General features: G+C 43.6%; 1 protein-coding gene across 2 annotated transcripts in view; it reads left to right on the top strand.

Annotated features, from left to right (window-relative positions):
* chsy3 (chondroitin sulfate synthase 3) overlaps positions 1 to 16364 on the top strand; it is a 130829-nt gene extending 114465 nt beyond the window's left edge. Inside the window, exons 3-6 of one of the 2 annotated variants that reach the window (XM_077243410.1) lie at positions 4483 to 4554; positions 4693 to 4760; positions 11611 to 11671; positions 12268 to 13679. In XM_077243410.1, the coding sequence (XP_077099525.1) occupies positions 4483 to 4554; positions 4693 to 4760; positions 11611 to 11632 (162 nt within the window). In that variant the 3' untranslated portion in view covers positions 11633 to 11671; positions 12268 to 13679. Of the gene's footprint in view, positions 1 to 4482; positions 4555 to 4692; positions 4761 to 11610; positions 11672 to 12267; positions 13680 to 13814 lie in introns of those variants that run through there. The other variant, XM_077243409.1, reaches the window with a different exon arrangement.
* The last annotated feature ends 4866 nt before the right edge of the window (positions 16365 to 21230 follow it).

Genomic DNA, 21230 nt, shown 5'->3' with positions numbered 1-21230 from the left:
TTGCCGTTGTCTGAACGTACTGATACGGGAACTCAAGTACTGGTTAGAGGACTTGAGATGGGGTTCATGGAAGTTCCTCTGCACCGCATCCATCTTGATTCTAAACTTGTGTCAGGTGAGGTGGTAGTTGGAGTTCGTGCTATGCTTCCTGTCTCAGGTGTCACTTTCATACTTGGCAATGATTTAGCCGGGGGAAATGTTTGGGAAAAGTCTGACGCTGATGTTCCACCTGTAGTGATTTCTGTTGTTGATAAATTAGATGGATCTTCTGACTGTCCTAATCTATATCCTGCATGTGCAGTAACTAGAGCGATGGCTAAGAAAAGTATGCCAGATGAAAACATTCTCTGTGATACTTTTATTGTTTCTGAAAATTCTTTTCAGCCAGAATTAAATACTGTGTATACGGAGGTGGAAGATGTGATTCCAGTGCATGATTCACATGCTGTTGATAACAATAAGACTAATAAGTCTGATACAGTGTCTGAATGTCCATTTATCTGTGAGGAACATGTTAACACATCTTGCTCTTTATCTTCGCTTTATAGTGTGACTCGAGATGATCTTATCAAAGCACAGCAGGCGGATGATACTCTGCAAGAATTGTTTTCTTTAGTTCGTGACGGAGAAGACAAGACTTCATCTCCTTTCTATTTTCTTCGAGATGGATTGCTTTATAGACAACAACCTATGAGCTTTGACTTTTCACTCGATCCTAGAATTCAAATTGTGGTTCCACTTAATTTCCGTCAAGACCTCTTACAATTATCACATCAGGGCATGGCTGGTCATATGGGGGTACGGAAGACCTATGATAGAGTGTTAAGAAAATTTTATTGGCCTAGGTGTAAGCGAGATGTGATTAATTATATCCGAACCTGTCATACTTGTCAGATGACAGGTAAGCCGAATCAAAAGGTTCCATTAGCTCCCTTACAGCCTATTGCAGCAGTTACAACACCTTTTGCACACTTGACTGTTGATTGTGTTGGTCCGTTACCAAGATCTAAGGCTGGACATGCATATTTATTCACCGTAATGTGTCAGACTACACGTTATCCTGCAGCTTATCCTCTGAGATCAATCACTTCCAAAGCTATTTTAAAGGCTTTAACCAGTTTTATGTCAACTTTTGGCATTCCGGAAACTATTCAATCCGATCAGGGTTCAAATTTTATGTCCCGAAACTTTTCTAAGGTCATGCGACAACTTAAAGTTAAACATAATATATCGAGTGCTTATCATCCTCAAAGTCAAGGATGTCTGGAAAGATTCCATCAGACTCTTAAGTCACTGTTGAGGTCTTATTGTGTCGAACTTGACTGTGACTGGGAGGAAGGACTTCCTTGGATGCTGCTCGCTATTCGTGAGGTTGTACAGGAGAGCATAGGCTTTAGCCCTAATGAGTTGGTGTTTGGACACACTGTTAGGGGTCCTATTGCTGTCTTGGCAGATGAGTGGACTAATTTGGATCCTCCTGAGAATGTTTTAGATTATGTAAGTAGTTTCCGTTATCGACTTTACGAAGCTAGAGCTATTGCTCTGCGGAAGCTGGCTAAATCTCAGAGAAGATGCAGAGATTGTTTGATCGCAAAGTGAAGTCCAGACATTTTCAAGCAGGTGATCAAGTGCTGGCGTTGTTGCCTGTTTTGAATACTCCTTTCCAGGCTAGGTTTGCTGGACCATATACGATTGCGAAGAGTCTCCCGAATAACAACTATTTAGTAAATACACCCGATCGTCGAAAGAAAACACAGTTTTGTCATGTTAATTTACTAAAATCTTATGTGACTCCTGTTCCTTCTCTCTCTGTTGATGTTGTGACAGCTACTGGAATGGCAGATCCAAGTGTTTTGGAAACATCTGTAGAGATGGTTGACAATCCAGAAGAGATGAAAGGTCCCTCTCGAGGAGAAGTGGAAGGGCGGTTGAATAATTCAGAAGTTCTTGCTGACTTAGCTCACATTTTATCTCACTTGTCCGAGTCGGAGAAGGCTGATATTATTGAGTTAGTAAGCTTGTTTCACTCAATCTTTTCTGATGTTCCTACTCGAACTTCCGTCGTGGAGCATGATATTGATGTTGGTACAGCTCAACCAGTAAAACAACATGCTTATCGTGTCAACCCGATTAAAAGGAAGTTACTTCAGAAAGAAGTAGATTATTTACTCGATCATGACTTGGCGGAACCTAGTTTTAGTTCTTGGAGTTCCCCATGTATCTTGGTGAATAAACCTGATAATTCGTATCGTTTCTGTACTGATTACAGAAAGCTCAATTCTCTGACAAAGCCTGATTGTTATCCTCTACCAAGAATTGATGACTGTGTTGACCGTGTCGGCTCAGCGCAATTTGTTAGCAAATTTGACCTCCTGAAGGGTTATTGGCAAGTGCCATTGACATCTCGTGCTAAAGAACTATCTGCTTTTGTTACACCTGATAGCTTCCTGCAGTACACAGTTATGCCTTTCGGGGTCCGAAATGCTCCCGCTACATTTCAGCGGTTAATAAATCACGTTTTGTCTGGGATGACTGGTTGTGAAGCTTACCTGGACGATGTTGTTTTGTATAGTTCTTCTTGGTCTGAACACCTTGATCAAATTAGAGAGCTCTTTGTGCGTTTAGCCAAAGCCAACTTAACTGTAAATCTTGCTAAGAGTGAGTTTGGAAAGGCCACTGTGACATACTTAGGGAAGGTGGTTGGCAGGGGTTGTGTGAAGCCGATTCACGCTAAAGTGAATGCCATCTGCAGTTTTCCCAAACCAACTACCCGTCGTGAGTTGCGACGATTTCTTGGGATGGTGGGTTACTACAGGGGTTTTTGCCATAATTTTGCAAGTGTAGTTGCCCCTCTGACTGATTTGCTAAGCCCTAAGAGACCTTTTCAATGGTCAGAGCAATGTCAGTGTTCCTTTGAGAATGCCAAATCTTTATTAGCAAATGCTCCAGTGTTGTCTGCTCCTAATTTTGACAAGCATTTTCTACTTGCAGTTGATGCAAGCGCTTACGGTGCTGGTGCTGTTCTTCTACAAGAAGATTTTAACGGAATTGAACATCCAGTCAGTTATTTTTCAAAGAAATTCAATCGTCATCAGCAAGTCTATTCTACCGTGGAAAAAGAAGCATTAGCTCTTATTTTAGCCGTTCAACATTTCGAGGTTTATTTGAGCTCTGTATGTGGTCCGATTACGGTATACACTGATCATAATCCGTTGACTTTCCTAGATCGAATGCGCGGTAAGAATCAGAGAATAATGCGATGGAGCCTTATTCTTCAACCTTTCCACTTGCAGATTAAACACATACGTGGCAAGGATAACATAATTGCTGATGCTCTCTCCCGTATGTAAACTGTCCCAGTAGTGTCTGGTATCTTTTCTTCTCTCTCTTTCTCCTTTATTTTTTCTCTGATGTCCTAGGGCCCAGGATTTCAGGATCAGAATGGAGTGAGATTTTATGGAGATGAGTATTAAAGTTATTATACATTTACATTTTGGAATGATGGTTTTGCATTCGTACTATTTTTTTTTTTTCTCTTTTGTCGGTTCTTCCGAGAACCTCCTTTTGGATTGGGAGGTGTGACGTCCCTGAGTCCTCTGATCCTATTGGTCCAGCCGTGGGAGTTCCTGATTGGTTTTTCCTCATGCTAATTGCTAATTAGTTAGAGCATATAAAGAGTGCGGTGCCTTCTTAAGGGAGGGCACTCTTTGGAGAAACTCTCCTCAGGAGTGGCTCCTCCGGGTATTTGTCTTACACATGTAGCGTCAAAGATATTATTGTTTGTTAACCTGTTGTTTTTCTTTATCCCTAGACTTCTGTTTATTTTTGTTTCCGATTGTATGTTTAATGTAATAAAACTCTTTTGAATTGCAACGTGCTGTTTGAATCCTCTTTTGTGTTGCGGCCTGATACTAGCGGGTCGTAACAGAGATAACAGGGAAACAAAGTTTGTTTCTGCTGTACAGAAGATCTAGAAGAAAAACCGTATCAAACCATTTTGACAGTGAAAAAAATTGTTTGCTGCTAAAATGAATGTTATGTAGAAAAAACATTGTCTCTCATGCCGCCCGAATTTGCAAACTCATTGAAAAGTCCCATTCGACCTGCAGTTCACATCAACTCTCTCTCGTCACTCCCTCTCTCGGATCAACTCACTCTCTCGTCACTCCACTACAGTATCTGACCGGACGGGACTTGGTCGTTACGATCTAAAAATAAAATGTTCATTTGCAAAATTGTAAACTTTTCTCAAATTTGTTGTGCAGTGGAACAAACCCACATTGTGTCGCAAGCAGTTGCAGTCACTCATGTGAGTAGCTTGCGGTGTAACTGGTAACTGGCTCAAATTTGGCAACAGATTTCAATGGTCAAAGATTTTAAATTGCAAATCTGAGAGGTTTTGACTAACTGTGTATTAGAAGTTTTGTATCTGTTGTATTTACGTATGAGTGCAATTTTTCATTTCTAGCTATTTGTCTGCAGCTCCAAATTCAGGCCAATGAGCCAACTGGGTCAACTACAGATATTTACTTCACAAGTTTTCACTCTGGATCTGTAAGTGTATATTTTCATTTCTATAATCTAATGTTCTCTTAAAGCAGGGGTTTTCAAAGACAGTGTGTGGTGCGTGCGTGTGTGTGTGTGTGTGTGTGTGTGTGTGTGTGTGTGTGTGTGTGTGTGTTTTTTTTACAGGAAGCGCATCTGAAGCATCCGGCCCCAGAACTGAAATGTCACTGCACAGAGTATGCTTGTACATTACAGTAAGTCCCTGTGAGCCTGTTGCCAGGTGTGGGTGTGTGCATGTGTGTGAAAGAGAGTGTCTGAAAGTGTGTGTGTGAGAGTGTCTGTGCGTGAGTGTGTTTGAGTGAGTGTGTGTGTGTGTGTTTGAGTGAGTATGTGTTTTGAGTGAGTGTGTTCGAGAGTGTCAGTGCGTGTGTGTGTTTGAGTGAGTGAGTATGTGTTTGAGTGAGTGTGTTTGAGTGAGTGAGTGTGCGTGCGTGTGTGCGTGCGTGTGTGCGGGGGCCAGGATCAGCGAGATCGACTCTTCCTGAAGGGGAATATCACAACACACCAACTCATCTCCACATCTCCACACCACACCTCCACATCTCCATATCTCCACACTTCATCTCCACTCCTCCACATCTCCACACCTCCACATCTCACACCTCATCTCCATACCTCCACATCTCCATCTCCACACCTCCACATCTCCACACCTCATCTCCACATCTCCATACCTCCACATCTCCATCTCCGCACCTCCACATCTCACACCTCATCTCCATTCCTCCACATCTCCACACCTCCACATCTCCACACCTCATCTCCACATCTCCATACCTCCACATCTCCATCTCCGCACCTCCACATCTCACACTTCAACTCCACTCCTCCACATCTCCACACCTCCACATCTCACACCTCATCTCCATACCTCCACATCTACATCTCCACACCTCCACATCTCCACACCTCTTCTCCACATCTCCATCTCCGCACCTCCACATCTCACACCTCATCTCCGCACCTCCACATCTCCATCTCCGCACCTCCACATCTCCATCTCCACACCTCCACATCTCCACACCTCATCTCCATTCCTCCACATCTCCATCTCCGCACCTCCACACCTAATCTCCACATCTCCGTACCTCCACATCTCCACACCTCACCTAATCTCCACATCTCCACACCTCACCTTCACATCTCCACACCCCCACACCTCCATCTCCACACCTACATCTCAACACCTCCACGTGTCCTGACCTCCACACATCATCTCCACACCCTCCACGTCTCCTCACCTCCACATCTCCACACCTTATCTCCACACCTCCACATCTCCACACCTCATCTCCGCACCTCCACATCTCCACACCTCATTTCCATTCCTCCACATCTCCATCTCCACATCTCCGTACCTCCACATCTCCGTACCTCCACATCTCCTCACCTCATCTACACATCTCCACACCTCACCATCACATCTCCACACCCCCACACCTCCATCTCCACACCTACATCTCGACACCTCCCCACCTCCACGTCTCCTGCCCTCCACACCTCATCTCCACACCTCCACGTCTCCTCATCTCCACATCTCCGCACCTCCACATCTCCACACCTACATCTCCACACCTTATCTCCACACCTCCACATCTCCAAACCTCATCTCCGCACCTCCACATCTCCACACCTCACCTCACCTTCACATCTCCACACCCCCACACCTCCATCTCCATACCTTCATCTCCACACCTCCACGTCTCCTCACCTCCACGTCTCCACATCTCCACACTAGTGTTGTCACGATACTAGAATTTCTAACTTCGATACCATACCTTGAAAAATATCGATATTCGATACCATTTACGATACCACAGAGAAAAAAACTGCCACAATATTAAGGGGGTCTTTTTTTATTTAAAGCTAAATATAACAAGTCTAGAACATGACAATGAGGTATATTTTACATGAAAAAAATGTCCTGAGTTCTATCTGTTAATATTATTTCATTGGACAAGAGCTAACATGAGCCGTTGTTTTTTTATTACCTACTGTTATCAAAGATTAAAATATACTGTTACAAATGCATTGTTCATCGGTCATAAATGCTGGTTAATACATTAACGTAAATCAAAGATTAAAATATACTGTAGCAAATGCATTGTTCATCGGTCATAAATGCTGGTTAATATATTAACGTAAATCAAAGATTAAAATATACTGTAACAAATGCATTGTTCATCGGTCATAAATGCTGGTTAATATATTAACGTAAATCAAAGATTAAAATATACTGTAACAAATGCATTGTTCATCGGTCATAAATGCTGGTTAATATATTAACGTAAATCAAAGATTAAAATATACTGTAACAAATGCATTGTTCATCGGTCAAAAATGCTGGTTAATATATTAACGTAAATCAAAGATTAAAATATACTGTAACAAATGCATTGTTCATCGGTCATAAATGCTGGTTAATAGCCTACATTAACGTAATTTGATGAACAGATTTAAATGCAAACGTGCGTGCATCACACGCGGAAACAATGCTCAATGGATTGGCATGAAGTCAAGTCACCTTTATTTATATATTGCTTTTAACAATACAGATTGTGTCAAAGCACTTAACAGTATCAAATTGGAGTGTGAAGCGCGTCTCCGCGCTATTCTCCGACATGCCCGCTCGCGGTGTGTAGCGCGTGCCCTGTCCACACTATTCTCCGACATGCCCGCTCGCGGTGTGTTTTTTTACACGTGTCAGCGCTATTCTCCGGCATGCCCGCTCGCGGTGTGTTTTTTACGCGTGTCCGCGCTATTCTCCGGCATGCCCGCTCGCGGTGTTCTTTATCAATCAACCAAAGCCGGTCGCGGCGCCACACTCGCCATCTTCCCATTCACTTTTGCTATTTAACCAGAGCGAATGAGACGAGTGCGTCACGTGTCGTGTTTGTCAACGCGTCTTTGGCGAGAAGTGAAAGTGACCCCTCGGCTAGTATCGGTGTATCGATACTTCGGGAAATTAGTATTGGTACCGTTCCGATATTTCAGTATCGATATTTATCGAAATATCGATATTTTTGACAACACTACTCCACACCTCCACAACCTCCACATCCCCACAACTCCACATCTCCACGCCTCATCTCCACACCTCACCTTCACATCTCCACACCTCACCTCCACATCTCCACACCTCCATATCCACACCTACATCTCCACACCTCCACTACCTCCACATCCCCACATCTCCACACCTCCACATCTCCACACCTCATCTCCACACCTTCACACCTCCATCTCCACACCTCCACATCTCCACACCTCCACATCTCCACACCTCACCTCCACATCTCCTCTCCTCACCTCCACATCTCCACTCCTCACCTCCACATCTCCACACCTCACCTCCACATCTCCACTCCTCACCTCCACATCTCCACACCTCACCTCCACATCTCCACTCCTCACCTCCACATCTCCACTCCTCACCTCCACATCGCCACACCTCCACAGCCCCACATCTCCACACCCCCACACCTCCATCTCCAATCCTCCACATCTCCACACCTCCACATCTCCACACCTCACCTCCACATCTCCACTCCTCACCTTCACATCTCCACACCTCCACAACCTCCACATCTCCACACCTCCACAACCTCCACATCTCCACCTCCACATCTCCACACCTCCACATCTCCACACCTCACCTCCACATCTCCACTCCTCACCTCCACATCTCCACTCCTCACCTCCACATATCCACTCCTCACCTCCACACCTCACCTCCACATCCCCACATCTCCACACCCCCACACCTCCATCTCCACACCTCCACATATCCACACCTCCACAACCTCCACATCTCCACACCTCCACATCTCCACACCTCCACACCTCACCTTCACATATCCACTCCTCACCTTCACATCTCCACACCTCCACATCTCCACACCTCCACAACCTCCACACCTCCATCTCCACACCTCCACATCTCCTCTCCGCATCTCCACACCTTCACATCTCCACACCTCCATCTCCACACCTTCACATCTCCAAACCTTCACATATCCACACCTCCACATCACCACTCCTCATCTCCACACCTCCACATCTCTACACCTCCACATCTCCACACCTCCACATCTCCACACCTCCACATCTGCACATCTCCACACCTCACCTCCACATCTCCACACCTCATCTCCACACCTCCATCTCCACACCTCCACATCTCCACTCCTCACCTCCACATCTCCACACCTAACCTCCGCATCTCCACACCTCCACATCTCCACACCTCATCTCCACACCTCCATCTCCACATCTCCACACCTCCACAACCTCCACACCTCCACATCCCCACATCTCCACACCTCCACATCTCCACACCTCCACATCTCCACTCCTCACCTCCACATCTCCACTCCTCGCCTCCACATCTCCACACCTCCACATCTCCACTCCTCACGTCCAAATCTCCACACCTCATCTCCGCACCTCCACATCTCCACACCTCATTTCCATTCCTCCACATCTCCATCTCCACATCTCCGTACCTCCACATCTCCGTACCTCCACATCTCCTCACCTCATCTACACATCTCCACACCTCACCATCACATCTCCACACCCCCACACCTCCATCTCCACACCTACATCTCGACACCTCCCCACCTCCACGTCTCCTGCCCTCCACACCTCATCTCCACACCTCCACGTCTCCTCATCTCCACATCTCCGCACCTCCACATCTCCACACCTACATCTCCACACCTTATCTCCACACCTCCACATCTCCAAACCTCATCTCCGCACCTCCACATCTCCACACCTCACCTCACCTTCACATCTCCACACCCCCACACCTCCATCTCCATACCTTCATCTCCACACCTCCACGTCTCCTCACCTCCACGTCTCCGCATCTCCACACTAGTGTTGTCACGATACTAGAATTTCTAACTTCGATACCATACCTTGAAAAATATCGATATTCGATACCATTTACGATACCACAGAGAAAAAAACTGCCACAATATTAAGGGGGTCTTTTTTTATTTAAAGCTAAATATAACAAGTCTAGAACATGACAATGAGGTATATTTTACATGAAAAAAATGTCCTGAGTTCTATCTGTTAATATTATTTCATTGGACAAGAGCTAACATGAGCCGTTGTTTTTTTATTACCTACTGTTATCAAAGATTAAAATATACTGTTACAAATGCATTGTTCATCGGTCATAAATGCTGGTTAATACATTAACGTAAATCAAAGATTAAAATATACTGTAGCAAATGCATTGTTCATCGGTCATAAATGCTGGTTAATATATTAACGTAAATCAAAGATTAAAATATACTGTAACAAATGCATTGTTCATCGGTCATAAATGCTGGTTAATATATTAACGTAAATCAAAGATTAAAATATACTGTAACAAATGCATTGTTCATCGGTCATAAATGCTGGTTAATATATTAACGTAAATCAAAGATTAAAATATACTGTAACAAATGCATTGTTCATCGGTCAAAAATGCTGGTTAATATATTAACGTAAATAAAAGATTAAAATATACTGTAACAAATGCATTGTTCATCGGTCATAAATGCTGGTTAATAGCCTACATTAACGTAATTTGATGAACAGATTTAAATGCAAACGTGCGTGCATCACACGCGGAAACAATGCTCAATGGATTGGCATGAAGTCAAGTCACCTTTATTTATATATTGCTTTTAACAATACAGATTGTGTCAAAGCACTTAACAGTATCAAATTGGAGTGTGAAGCGCGTCTCCGCGCTATTCTCCGACATGCCCGCTCGCGGTGTGTAGCGCGTGCCCTGTCCACACTATTCTCCGACATGCCCGCTCGCGGTGTGTTTTTTTACACGTGTCAGCGCTATTCTCCGGCATACCCGCTCGCGGTGTGTTTTTTACGCGTGTCCGCGCTATTCTCCGGCATGCCCGCTCGCGGTGTTCTTTATCAATCAACCAAAGCCGGTCGCGGCGCCACACTCGCCATCTTCCCATTCACTTTTGCTATTTAACCAGAGCGAATGAGACGAGTGCGTCACGTGTCGTGTTTGTCAACGCGCCTTTGGCGAGAAGTGAAAGTGACCCCTCGGCTAGTATCGGTGTATCGATACTTCGGGAAATTAGTATTGGTACCGTTCCGATATTTCAGTATCGATATTTATCGAAATATCGATATTTTTGACAACACTACTCCACACCTCCACAACCTCCACATCCCCACATCTCCACATCTCCACGCCTCATCACACCTCACCTTCACACCTTCACATCACTCCTCACCTCCACATCTCCACACCTAACCTCCACATCGCTACATCTCAACACTTCCACATCTCCACACCTCCACACCTACATCTCCACACCTCCACATTTCCACACCTCATCTCCACACCTTCACATCTCCACATTTCCACATCTACACTCCCCACCTCCACATCTCCTCACCTCCACATCTCCTCACCTCCACATCTCCACACCTTCACATCTCCACACCTTCACATCTCCACACCTCCACATCTCCACACCTCCACATCTCACACATTCACATCTCCACATCTCCACACCTCCAGATCTCCACACTCTCCACCACTGGGACTTTCAAAGCCATCAGATCACACTAGAAATGGTATGATTGTTACTGTGGCCATCAGTGCCATAAGGTGTCTTCTTAATAATTAATAAATCAATATAATATATCACATCTGTTCTTGTTTCTCTTCATTATTCCCTAAATAATGAATGGGATTCTGTACTGTACAGATGGGGTACTGTAGTAACTGGGATTTACAATTACTTAACAATGTAATTCATGATGTGTTAGTGACTTTTCCTGTGTCACAGTCAATTATGACTAGCTTCTTTAAACATAAATTTGTTTTAAACTCTTTGTTTATCATTACTATCGGTCATGCAGTTGTCAGCCTGGGGAAATAACATATTTAAAGTACACTTCAAGGCATGCAGTCTGATACTGTGTTCTGTATGAGTGAGAGGACTAGCTTCCTTTTACTATCTAAACCAGTGTTTTCTGGTTCTCGCACATGATAAACAGAAGTTTCACCTTCCTTTCGTGAGACGAGGAGTCTGCTGTTTTCTGCTTGGCTATTTATCAAGTGAGCATCTATTATCCAACACAAACATTACACTTTACTGTCCTCATTCTCTGCTCTTAAGGTTGTCTGTATGACCTTCTTGCTGGAGTTTATAGTAGAGAGGTGTGTATTTTTCTTTCATCAGTTCTTAGTGTGTGTGAGAGAGAGAGTAAGAGAGAGAGAGAGAGAGAGAGAGAGAGAGTGAGAGAGTGTGTGTGAGAGAGTGAGTGTGAGAGAGAGAACGAGAGTGTGTGTGTGTGTGTGTGTGTGTGTGTGTGTGTGTGTGTGTGTGTGTGTGTGTGTGTGTGTGTGTGTGTGTGTGTGTGTGTGTGTGTGTGTGTGTGTGTGTGTGTGAGTGAGTGACAGAGAGTGAAAAATGTATGAAATGTCACGCTCATTCGCTCTCATAAAAGCTCAGAGTGTGTGAAATGAAGACTTTACCAGAAAAGATCATTATTTAGAACTGAATATCCGCATGAAGCTCTAAAATGTCTACATAAATGGCTCTGAAAATGATACAGCGAGATGTAGATGCTCTCACGTGTTTCTGCTTCAACAATAGTGTATAATCATTTTGTTTCATTAATATTTTCCTATGATACTGTACCCCTGTTCAGGAGCTGTGTGACTCTGAGGACGAGTGAAAAGCTGTTATCTGAGTGTGTGTTCATCAGCTCCAGAAACATTCCCTCAGAGAGATCTCATTTCAGTTTTCAGATGAAGAGTATTTTACACTGATGCATGCAGCGCCCCCTGCTGGATCATTTCCATCTGGAAATATGAAAACAACTGAGATATTATGGATTACTTTAATTAATTAAAGGCGCATTTAAGACTTGAAATCTTGATGGTGAATCTTCTGAAACGGTTTAATCAGTTAAAACAAAGCTGATCTGATATGGCATTAATCAACCTTCATATAGATTGTGGTATAGTGTGTGCTGGAGTGGATTTTTACTATTACCTATTCAGTTTTTGATGTTTATATTTGTCATTCCAGTTCAGTTTAGCGTTGCGGTTTCATTCTGTTCTGTGTGGTTGGTCACAACAGACATATGAGAAAAAAACGGCAAAAACTTGATTGGCCCTGATGTTTTTGTCATTGTGGCCAGTTTTAATAAGCCAACCCTAAACTGAAGGTACACAGAGTGTGACACGGGTGTAAATATGAGAATATGTATTGTTTTTTCCAGATCTTCAGATGACAGAGCAGGTTTGAATGCAAATGTAAATCCCAGTGAAAGTGTATATCCTTCAGTTCAGGCTTTCAGGATGAAACTGTGATTGGCTTGTGCATTGGTTAGGGCTGGGAATAAAGTCTGGACTGCAGTTAAAGAGCGCGGGTTGAAATATTGGAAAACCCTGGTTTATGCTAAACTTTTAATATTTCCCAAACCATTCATTCAGTTCTAGAAAAAACACAACATTTTTAACACATTTCAACTGTTTTCACACACGTTCCAATTTTCCAATTTTCACACGTTCAATGTTTTCTATAAAACAAAATGCCCTATACACAAAAAGGCCCTCATTTTGCCTCATGTCTCATTCAGAAAACACAAACACAATATAATTACCTCAGGTGTCGCTGAGAACTCATAGCTCACATTTATCCATGTGTAAACGGATGACACACCAATCAGAATCTCAGGATATTATAATCCACGTGAGATTGTTTTTTGGAGAATGAATCGTGGAGGGAGACGAAGAAGAAGAAGAGGGGAAAAGAGAAAGGAAGGGAACAGGGTCAAAGGTCATTTGTTCCTGATGAAATACAAGGCACTGTAGTTGACGTTGTTCTTCTGCAGGAATGGCATGAGGGAAGTTGGTCTACAGGGTTTTATACTGCGCGCACACACACACACACACACACACACACACAGTGCTTTTGGCTTGCTTAGTTGGGGACATTTTAATTTATTATTTAACAGTACTATTAGAGCATTATTTTCCTGTTATCTCTGTAAAGCTGCTTTGAAACAACCTGTATTGTAAAAAGCGCTATATAAATAAAGGTGACTTGACTTGACTTGAGTATCAGTACTTTAGATGAGAGAACTTACACTCTTCTACAGTAAAGCACATGTTGGACACCCTCAAACTCATAACTGTCAAACTGATTTGTAGCCAAGTAGCCTACTTCTTACATTTCATATTTTTGCAGAACTGAGAGACGCCTGCCCGGGGGAGGAAGAGAAAGACTGTGAAACTGCTCTTGTATTGCAGATGCTCATCAGTCCTGAAATGCAATTTGGCTGAGGATGCTGAATATATTTATTTTACTGTACTGTAATTGACAGTATACTGTATTGCATACCAAGTTCATATTCAATTAATCTTTGGTCTTTGAACTTTTTAAGATCTCTTTACAGAAGTGTAATGAAAAAAACGTTTCTTAAAGCAGCACTATGCAGTTTTTTTAGCTTAGAACCGCCGGCCTCAGCGTCAGGAAGTATCGCGTGATTTCAGCTCTCATGATGTAACGAAGTGCTTTACGGCATGGCACACATTACACGCATACACGCCCCCATCGAGATCCGGCTAGCTATAAGAACAACTATTGTCATGGCTAAACTGGCATATAAGAAGCAGAAAGCTGCTAGGAAAGCATTGTCGGAGGAACAGAGAAAGAGGAAACGGCAGACTGACCGAGCAAGGAGTCAGACATGAGTAAATATCGGACCTGCGTTTTCAGAATGGAGAAAAAAAAGGAAGAAAGCGCGGTCGGAAGAGTCTAGAAAAAGGTAACGAGAATCTGACAGCGCGAGGAACTAGTGCTACTCGCTCAGGCTTTCACTGTTTAAGTTAATTCCTGCGATTATGAGAACAGTTGTCAATATCTCACATAATTATCAGGACATAAATAAACCTACACGTTGTAAATAGTGTAAATGAGTGCAATTTGCAAACTATTATGATAAATTGCAATAATCATGTCTAACAACATCATAATAACGGACATTGTTATGAAATAATGCGATGTACATGATGTAACTTTATTGATGTCATCTGGCATTTCGACTCAGGTTAGCCTAACGCGGTAGGCTACTTTATTATTATAAAGTGGAGAGGCCGTGAGTGCAGATCATAGACTGTCACGCTCTGCGTGAGTTACATTTACGACAGTAACGTTAAATACAAGTACTCTACAGCGACTCTAGGGGTCGCTGTTTGACAAAAACGGAAATCCTGCATAGTGCTGCTTTAAAGCTAATAGTTGAATTTCTCTTTGTCTGTACCTCTAAATTTGCTTTATACTGTACTAGATATTGAGCTGTAAAATTATTCCTTATTACCAAAAGTGTATTTGTGTGTCATATTTGGCCAAAGTTTGATTCTGACAAAAAAGAATGTGTTTTTGACGAAAATATTTGAATTTGAAGTGTGAGGTCTGTACAAGTCAGTGTGTAGTTATGAGATTGTGATTATAGTGTAACAACTGAGACCAATCAGACACAATTATTTGTTATGGTTAACAGATAATCTTTAAAACTCACTCTGGGACCTGTGGCCCCATCCCCCTAGTTGTGCAAGAGGGGCCTTTGGGTTACCATGGATACGATCAGATAAGTTGCTTCTTTTGCTGTCAAGGAATGTGGCCACATGTGCAAGAGAAAGACAATGGGAAGACAGAAACAATCTTTAATCTTAAGACTTCGCTGCATTAATCATAGACTAACTGATCTATAAATGAACCTGCGTTCCAGGAACTGTGCGAATGATTTACTGTCTTGTGTACTATTATGTATATACTATGGTATGTATTTTATTATACAACCATCCAACTCTCAATGTAACCTCACCTGTATCATGTCTCCTACCTAATTAATCTTCATTTAATGACTCACAATTTGATATACATCCCCTTCTCTTAGAATACAGTGTGGATTTGTTATATCTATCTGAACATTAATGAACAGAAAAAGGGTAAGGCAGAGGTCTAACCACACTTAGGACAAAGACTCCACCCTTCTCATTGGTAAAGCAAATTTGGAGGTGGGAATTTTTCCTCAGGCTTTATTAGAGACAGTCCACAGTGACCTCACCCTCTTAGTTTTTCTCATCTGGCTGCAACACTGCTTCTGCTGATACTGGGGAACCCCCCTTCACTGGGGCCCAAGGGCCCAGCAGGCCGTGAGCACCGTCGGCCATGGTTTCAGAGAGGCAGACTGCCTTTTCTTAAATCCAGAAAACTGCAACCTTACCATCACTGAACGGGCAGCGATCAACTCTTGTTTTGCTGGACCTCCGGGCAGCTTACTTCAGGTGGGTGTCTGAGACCCCCTTCCCTAAATGGCTCATGCCCCCTGCAGACTATGACCTGCCAGGCCTTGACTCATGGAGAGAGAGAAAACAACCAACCAGAACAGAGTCGAAATACCCATGCAAGTTCATCATCTTCTTCATCCAACGGATAAGAAAACGATTGCAACTTCAACATTTGACACTCACGGAACCGTCAACGATGTCAATTTTCAACAACTTCAAGAATTGTGTCCACTGCAAAGCCATGCAATGCAAGTATCAATTTCAGAATTGCTTTGAAAATGATAATGTTGATGGTTCTTTTCATAGTTAAATGGATGTTTTCCATAGTTCCATTTTCTACCTCCGGTTTCATTCTTTCACTTTCACCATCTATTTATGTATACATGTATGTATGTTTGTTTAGTCTAGTTATGTTCGTAAATTAGTTAATAAAACTTGTGCACAATATGTATTTGGTTCGACTTCACTGCTTGCAAAAACAAAGTCTCTTATACGATTTTGATCTTGTTACATGCTCAAAGCGCTTGTACATGCTAAGAAATAATTATTCTTCGATGGCCATGGAAGATGCCCTTTTCTTAGAATAAATGAATAATCAAGAGTTCGTTGGACGAACTGATTAAGTGATTGTAATATTAAGTTAGCTACATCAAGTTAATACAATTAACTCACCCACATATTCATAATTAATCATAACCAGTTATTATTGATTACTAATATTTCCCCTCTGAGCTGACTCGTTACAATAGTTGTGAGAAAATGGTGAATTGTTTCATGATTTGTGTTAGCATTCAACTTTTCTATCTTATCTTAAAAACATATTTGCTACATTTTATAATTAAATGTGTTATTCGTTATTCAATTTTGATCTGACGTAATCATTGCTCGTCTGCCTGGATCTTTGGCCAGTTTTTTGTCATCCAGCTGCTCTTATTGCAAGAGGATAGTGATGAGCACATTAGTGGTTTTTAAACTATTCCTTGTGAAATATGATCTAGTTGAGGTGATCTCTTAATCGCTAACTCATGAAGGTGTGCTTTGCTGAAGTTCAATAGAGCTGTGTTTTCATCATTCATATGAAGTGTGTCAGTAAAGCTCATGAGTGTGCATTCCTGCTCCTGGAGACCCAGAGGGACTGAACTCGTAGCCGGAGCAAGCAGAGCTGGAAAATACCAGCATGAACGTCACAACCGGAATACTCTGGATGCCTTTCCCAGCAGGAGCAGCATCAAGCAAGCAAGCACTCCAACAATGTCCGAGGTCTTTGCTCTCATCCTGAGACTCTGATGGGAAACGCTCAGAAGTCCTGATGTTGATTCTACACTGCTGTTCTCCAGACGATGCAGAGACACACGGCTCTTTAGCCGGATCGGTAAACTTCAGCAAACACACGTTTATGACTTTAGTCACCTCAGGTCCAAGAGACGAACGCTTTTCACAAAATGACATGCAGATTTCTTATTTAATTTATCACTCTTAAAAATAGTTTGGAATGAAATGAGGGTAGGTAAATGATGACAGATTGTTTTTTGCAAAAAAACACTACAAACTTGTGAATAAGACAAACATGTTTTCTTTCCACAGTGAAAGTTCCCTTTAAACCAGAAGCCCGATGCATCATGCAGGCATCAGGGGAATAACATGCGGCCCTAACTGAGGGCCGCATGAAATTATGCATTTACAAAACTTGCCTTGTGTTCATCGTACTTCACATTGTTCAGTTTCAACTAACTGCATTTAGATGAGCCTCATGAGGGAGCTGTGATGCCAGAAACAGCAGTTTCACTGGTTGAGGACAGTTGTGCTGGCGCATGAACCACAGCTGTATCATGGCTTTTACAGCTTGGCATTATTTACATTTATGTAATGAAGCCTGTTTGGATTTTACAAATGTATTCAATATAGCAGAAGTTGAGCAAATGGAATAACCTTGACTTGAATGCACACACTGTAAAGCTGGCTGTAAGAGCCAATTTAATATGCTTTTAATTTGTATTATTATTATTCTCAGCTTATTTCTGTTTTAAGTACAGTGCTGTATTATTTAAGAATTGAATTGAAGTTATCCTCTACAGAGTTTACTTAAAGTTTCCCTAATATAGAAATTACTTAAAGTTTTCCTGTACTGCATTTGAACAAAGTTGTCCTTGTATAATTGACTTGAAGTTAGCTTTAAAGCCACTCCTCCATATACGTTCATACAAGTATGTGCAGTTTTAGCTAAAGGGGTTCAAGAGAGGAAGGAAGAGAAGTAGAAACAGTTATCTTACCATCTGGCTGTCAGAAATGAGAAAATGGTCTAAATTGGAATCTAAGTCAAGTCACCTTTATTTATATAGCGCTTTTTACAATGCAGATTGTTTCAAAGCAACTTTACAGAGATAACAGGAAAATAATGTTGTAATAATATTGTTAAATATAAAATTAAATGTTACTAAGCAAGCCCAACTAAGCGAGCCAAAAGTAAATGGCGACAAAGGCAGAGAAAGGCGACAGTGGCATGAACACAAAGTCCATCAGCGACAGAATGGAGAAAACAACCTTGGGAGAACCCAGACTCATTCGGGGGGCCAGTTCTCATCTGGCCAATGAACGAACAGTGTATGATTATGAATTAGTCAGCATTATAGGTTAGAGGTCAGATTGGATCAGAACTTTCACAATATTTAACCAGTTCCATGGTTGGGGGTCGGAGTCATCACGCCGGTATGGAGACGAGTTTTTTGAGGTGTCCATGAGGTCTTCACAGGGCTGATGAGGCTGGCACTTCAGAGATGCGTTGTCGTCGTGTCCATGCGCTGGTCCTTCATCAGATCTGGATATGGCCTGGATACAGCGTTTTGCGGTAAACCTCGGGATAAACAGAGAGACTAATATTAGCGTAGACGCCATCAAGTACATCAGGATTTATGGTAAGTGTTCCCGGCTCTGTCTGATCTAAACTATGGTGCTTTGTAAGTAATCAGCAATATTTTAAAATGTATGTTTAATAGGGAGCCAATGCAGTGTTGACAGAACCGGGCTAATATGGTCATACTTCCTGGTTCTGGTAAGAACTCTAGCGGCTGCATTTTGGACCAGCTGAAGTTTATTTATTAAGCGTGCAGGGCAACCACCCAGTAGAACTAATTGCATGAACTAATTGTTATGCATTTTTAATTGAGAGCATATTACGTAATTTAGATATATTTTTAAGATTTTTAAATGCGGTTTTACAGATATTAGACACGTGACTTTCAAATAAAAGATTAATATCAAAGAGCACGCACACACGCAGCACGCACGCACGCACGCACGCACGCACACAGGTTCTTAACTGACGACGAGGACTTGACAGAGCAGCCACCAAGTGTTAGAGAGTATTCTAGGTTATTACGTGAGAACGTTTTTTGTCCAATAATTAGAATCGTCTCGGTTACATATGTAACCCTCGTTCCCTGAGTAGGGAACGGAGACGTTACGTCAGATGACGACGAATGGGGGTTTCGCCTAGAAAGCCAATCATCTTCGTGTATTAGAAAACGAGCCAATGGCGATGAAATGCCATGGGTCTGCGGAATTTGCATAGCGTAACTCCGCCCCACCTCGTGGGTATAAAAGGAGGACGCTCGGCAACATGCAGATATGTCTTCGCTGAGGAGCCGAGACTGAACTCAGGTGTCTACCCAGCGGTACAGCGGAAGTGGCAGGGAGACGTAGCGTCTCCGTTCCCTACTCAGGGAACGAGGGTTACATATGTAACCGAGACGTTCCCTTTCGTAGTCACTCCGAGTTACGTCGGATGACGACGAATGGGGGTCCCCGTGAAATCACGCCACTTTCACAGCTGTCTTCCAGTGCCCTGCGAAAGTCTGATCCCCCTGTCGTGATACTGGCACGGACGAAGGAGTCCTACTTAACACAGGAATACCAAGGTACACTGGGAAGCATATCTCAGAGGAGATATGCCGCAGCATGCCTACCCGTAGGGAGGACTTAAGAAACACATATGGCCGGAGGGCTTCATATGGAGGAACACTGGAGTGACCAGCCCGAGGGGTGGCAACTTTCAACTCCAGGAGGGCAAGGTGGCTTGCCAAGGGAAAGACACATGCTCAAGGAGGCTTACAGTGGAAATACACATGTGGGGGTTACTCAGGGAGGAACCATGCACACGGAGGCACCTAGCCGACGCCCAGGCAATAGACACTGGCGCCAGCGTCAACAGTGCTGGAGGAACTCAGGGCTTCAGAGAGGAAGGCTCACCTGAGGAATAATCGCACGTACCCAGTCCGTGGAGTGGAATGGCGAGCAAGCGAAGACACCTGAGCGGGTCCAGTACTAGCTAACTGAAGCGAGTACACGAGAGGACACAGGCTCCACTCGGAGATTATAGAATCTGGCGAATGTGTTGGGTGTCGCCCAGCCTGCAGCTCTACAAATGTCTGCCAGCGAGGCGCCATGCGCTAGAGCCCAAGAGGAAGCCACACTCCGGGTGGAGTGGGCTGTCACACCAAGGGGGCACGGTCAGCCTTGCTGTTGGTAAGCCAAAGCAATGGCGTCCACTATCCAGTGAGACAACCTCTGCTTTGAGAGAGCCTTTCCCTTCAGTCTCCCACCATAACAGACAAAGAGCTGGTCTGAGGTCCTGAAACACTGCGTTCTGTCTACGTAAGCACGGAGAGCGCGTACTGGACAGAGCAGTGCCAAGGCTGGGTCTGCCTCCTCCCGGGGCAGCGCTTGCAGGTTCACCACCTGGTCCCGGAAGGGAGTGGTGGGAACCTTGGGCACATATCCAGGCCGGGGTCTCTGGATCACGTGAGAGTGACCGGGCCCGAATTCCAGACACGCTTCGTCAACGGAGAATGCGTGCAGGTCCCCTACCCTCTTGATAGAGGCCAAAGCAACCAGGGGCGCTGTCTTCATAGACAGGAACTTAAGCTCAACTGAATGCAGAGGCTCAAAGGGAGCCCTCTGCAGGGCATTTAAGACCACTGAGAGGTCCCAAGAGGGAACGAGAGGAGGGCGAGGAGGATTCAGTCTCCTCGCTCCTCTCAGGAACCTGACGATCAGGTCGTGCTTCCCCAGAGACTTACCTTGAACTGCTTCGTGATATGCGGCGATAGCGGCCACATACACCTTCAGGGTGATGCAGGAAGGAAAGCACGACAGAGATCGAGCATCTCCTGGGGTCTTCTCGACGAGAAGAGCACCAGTTGACGAAGAGGTTCCACTTCAGCGCATAGACATGTCTCGTGGACGATGCTGTAGCGGAAGTGATGGTAGCCGCCACCGCTGGTGGCAGGGTACTCAAACCTGCCTCGTCCCGTCC

Source organism: Siphateles boraxobius, unplaced genomic scaffold, assembly GCF_051911475.1.
Source record: "Siphateles boraxobius isolate OS27281-9 unplaced genomic scaffold, OSU_SipBor_1 25, whole genome shotgun sequence".
Taxonomy (NCBI): Eukaryota; Metazoa; Chordata; class Actinopteri; order Cypriniformes; family Leuciscidae; genus Siphateles; species Siphateles boraxobius.
This window is presented reverse-complemented; position numbering and strand designations above follow the sequence as displayed.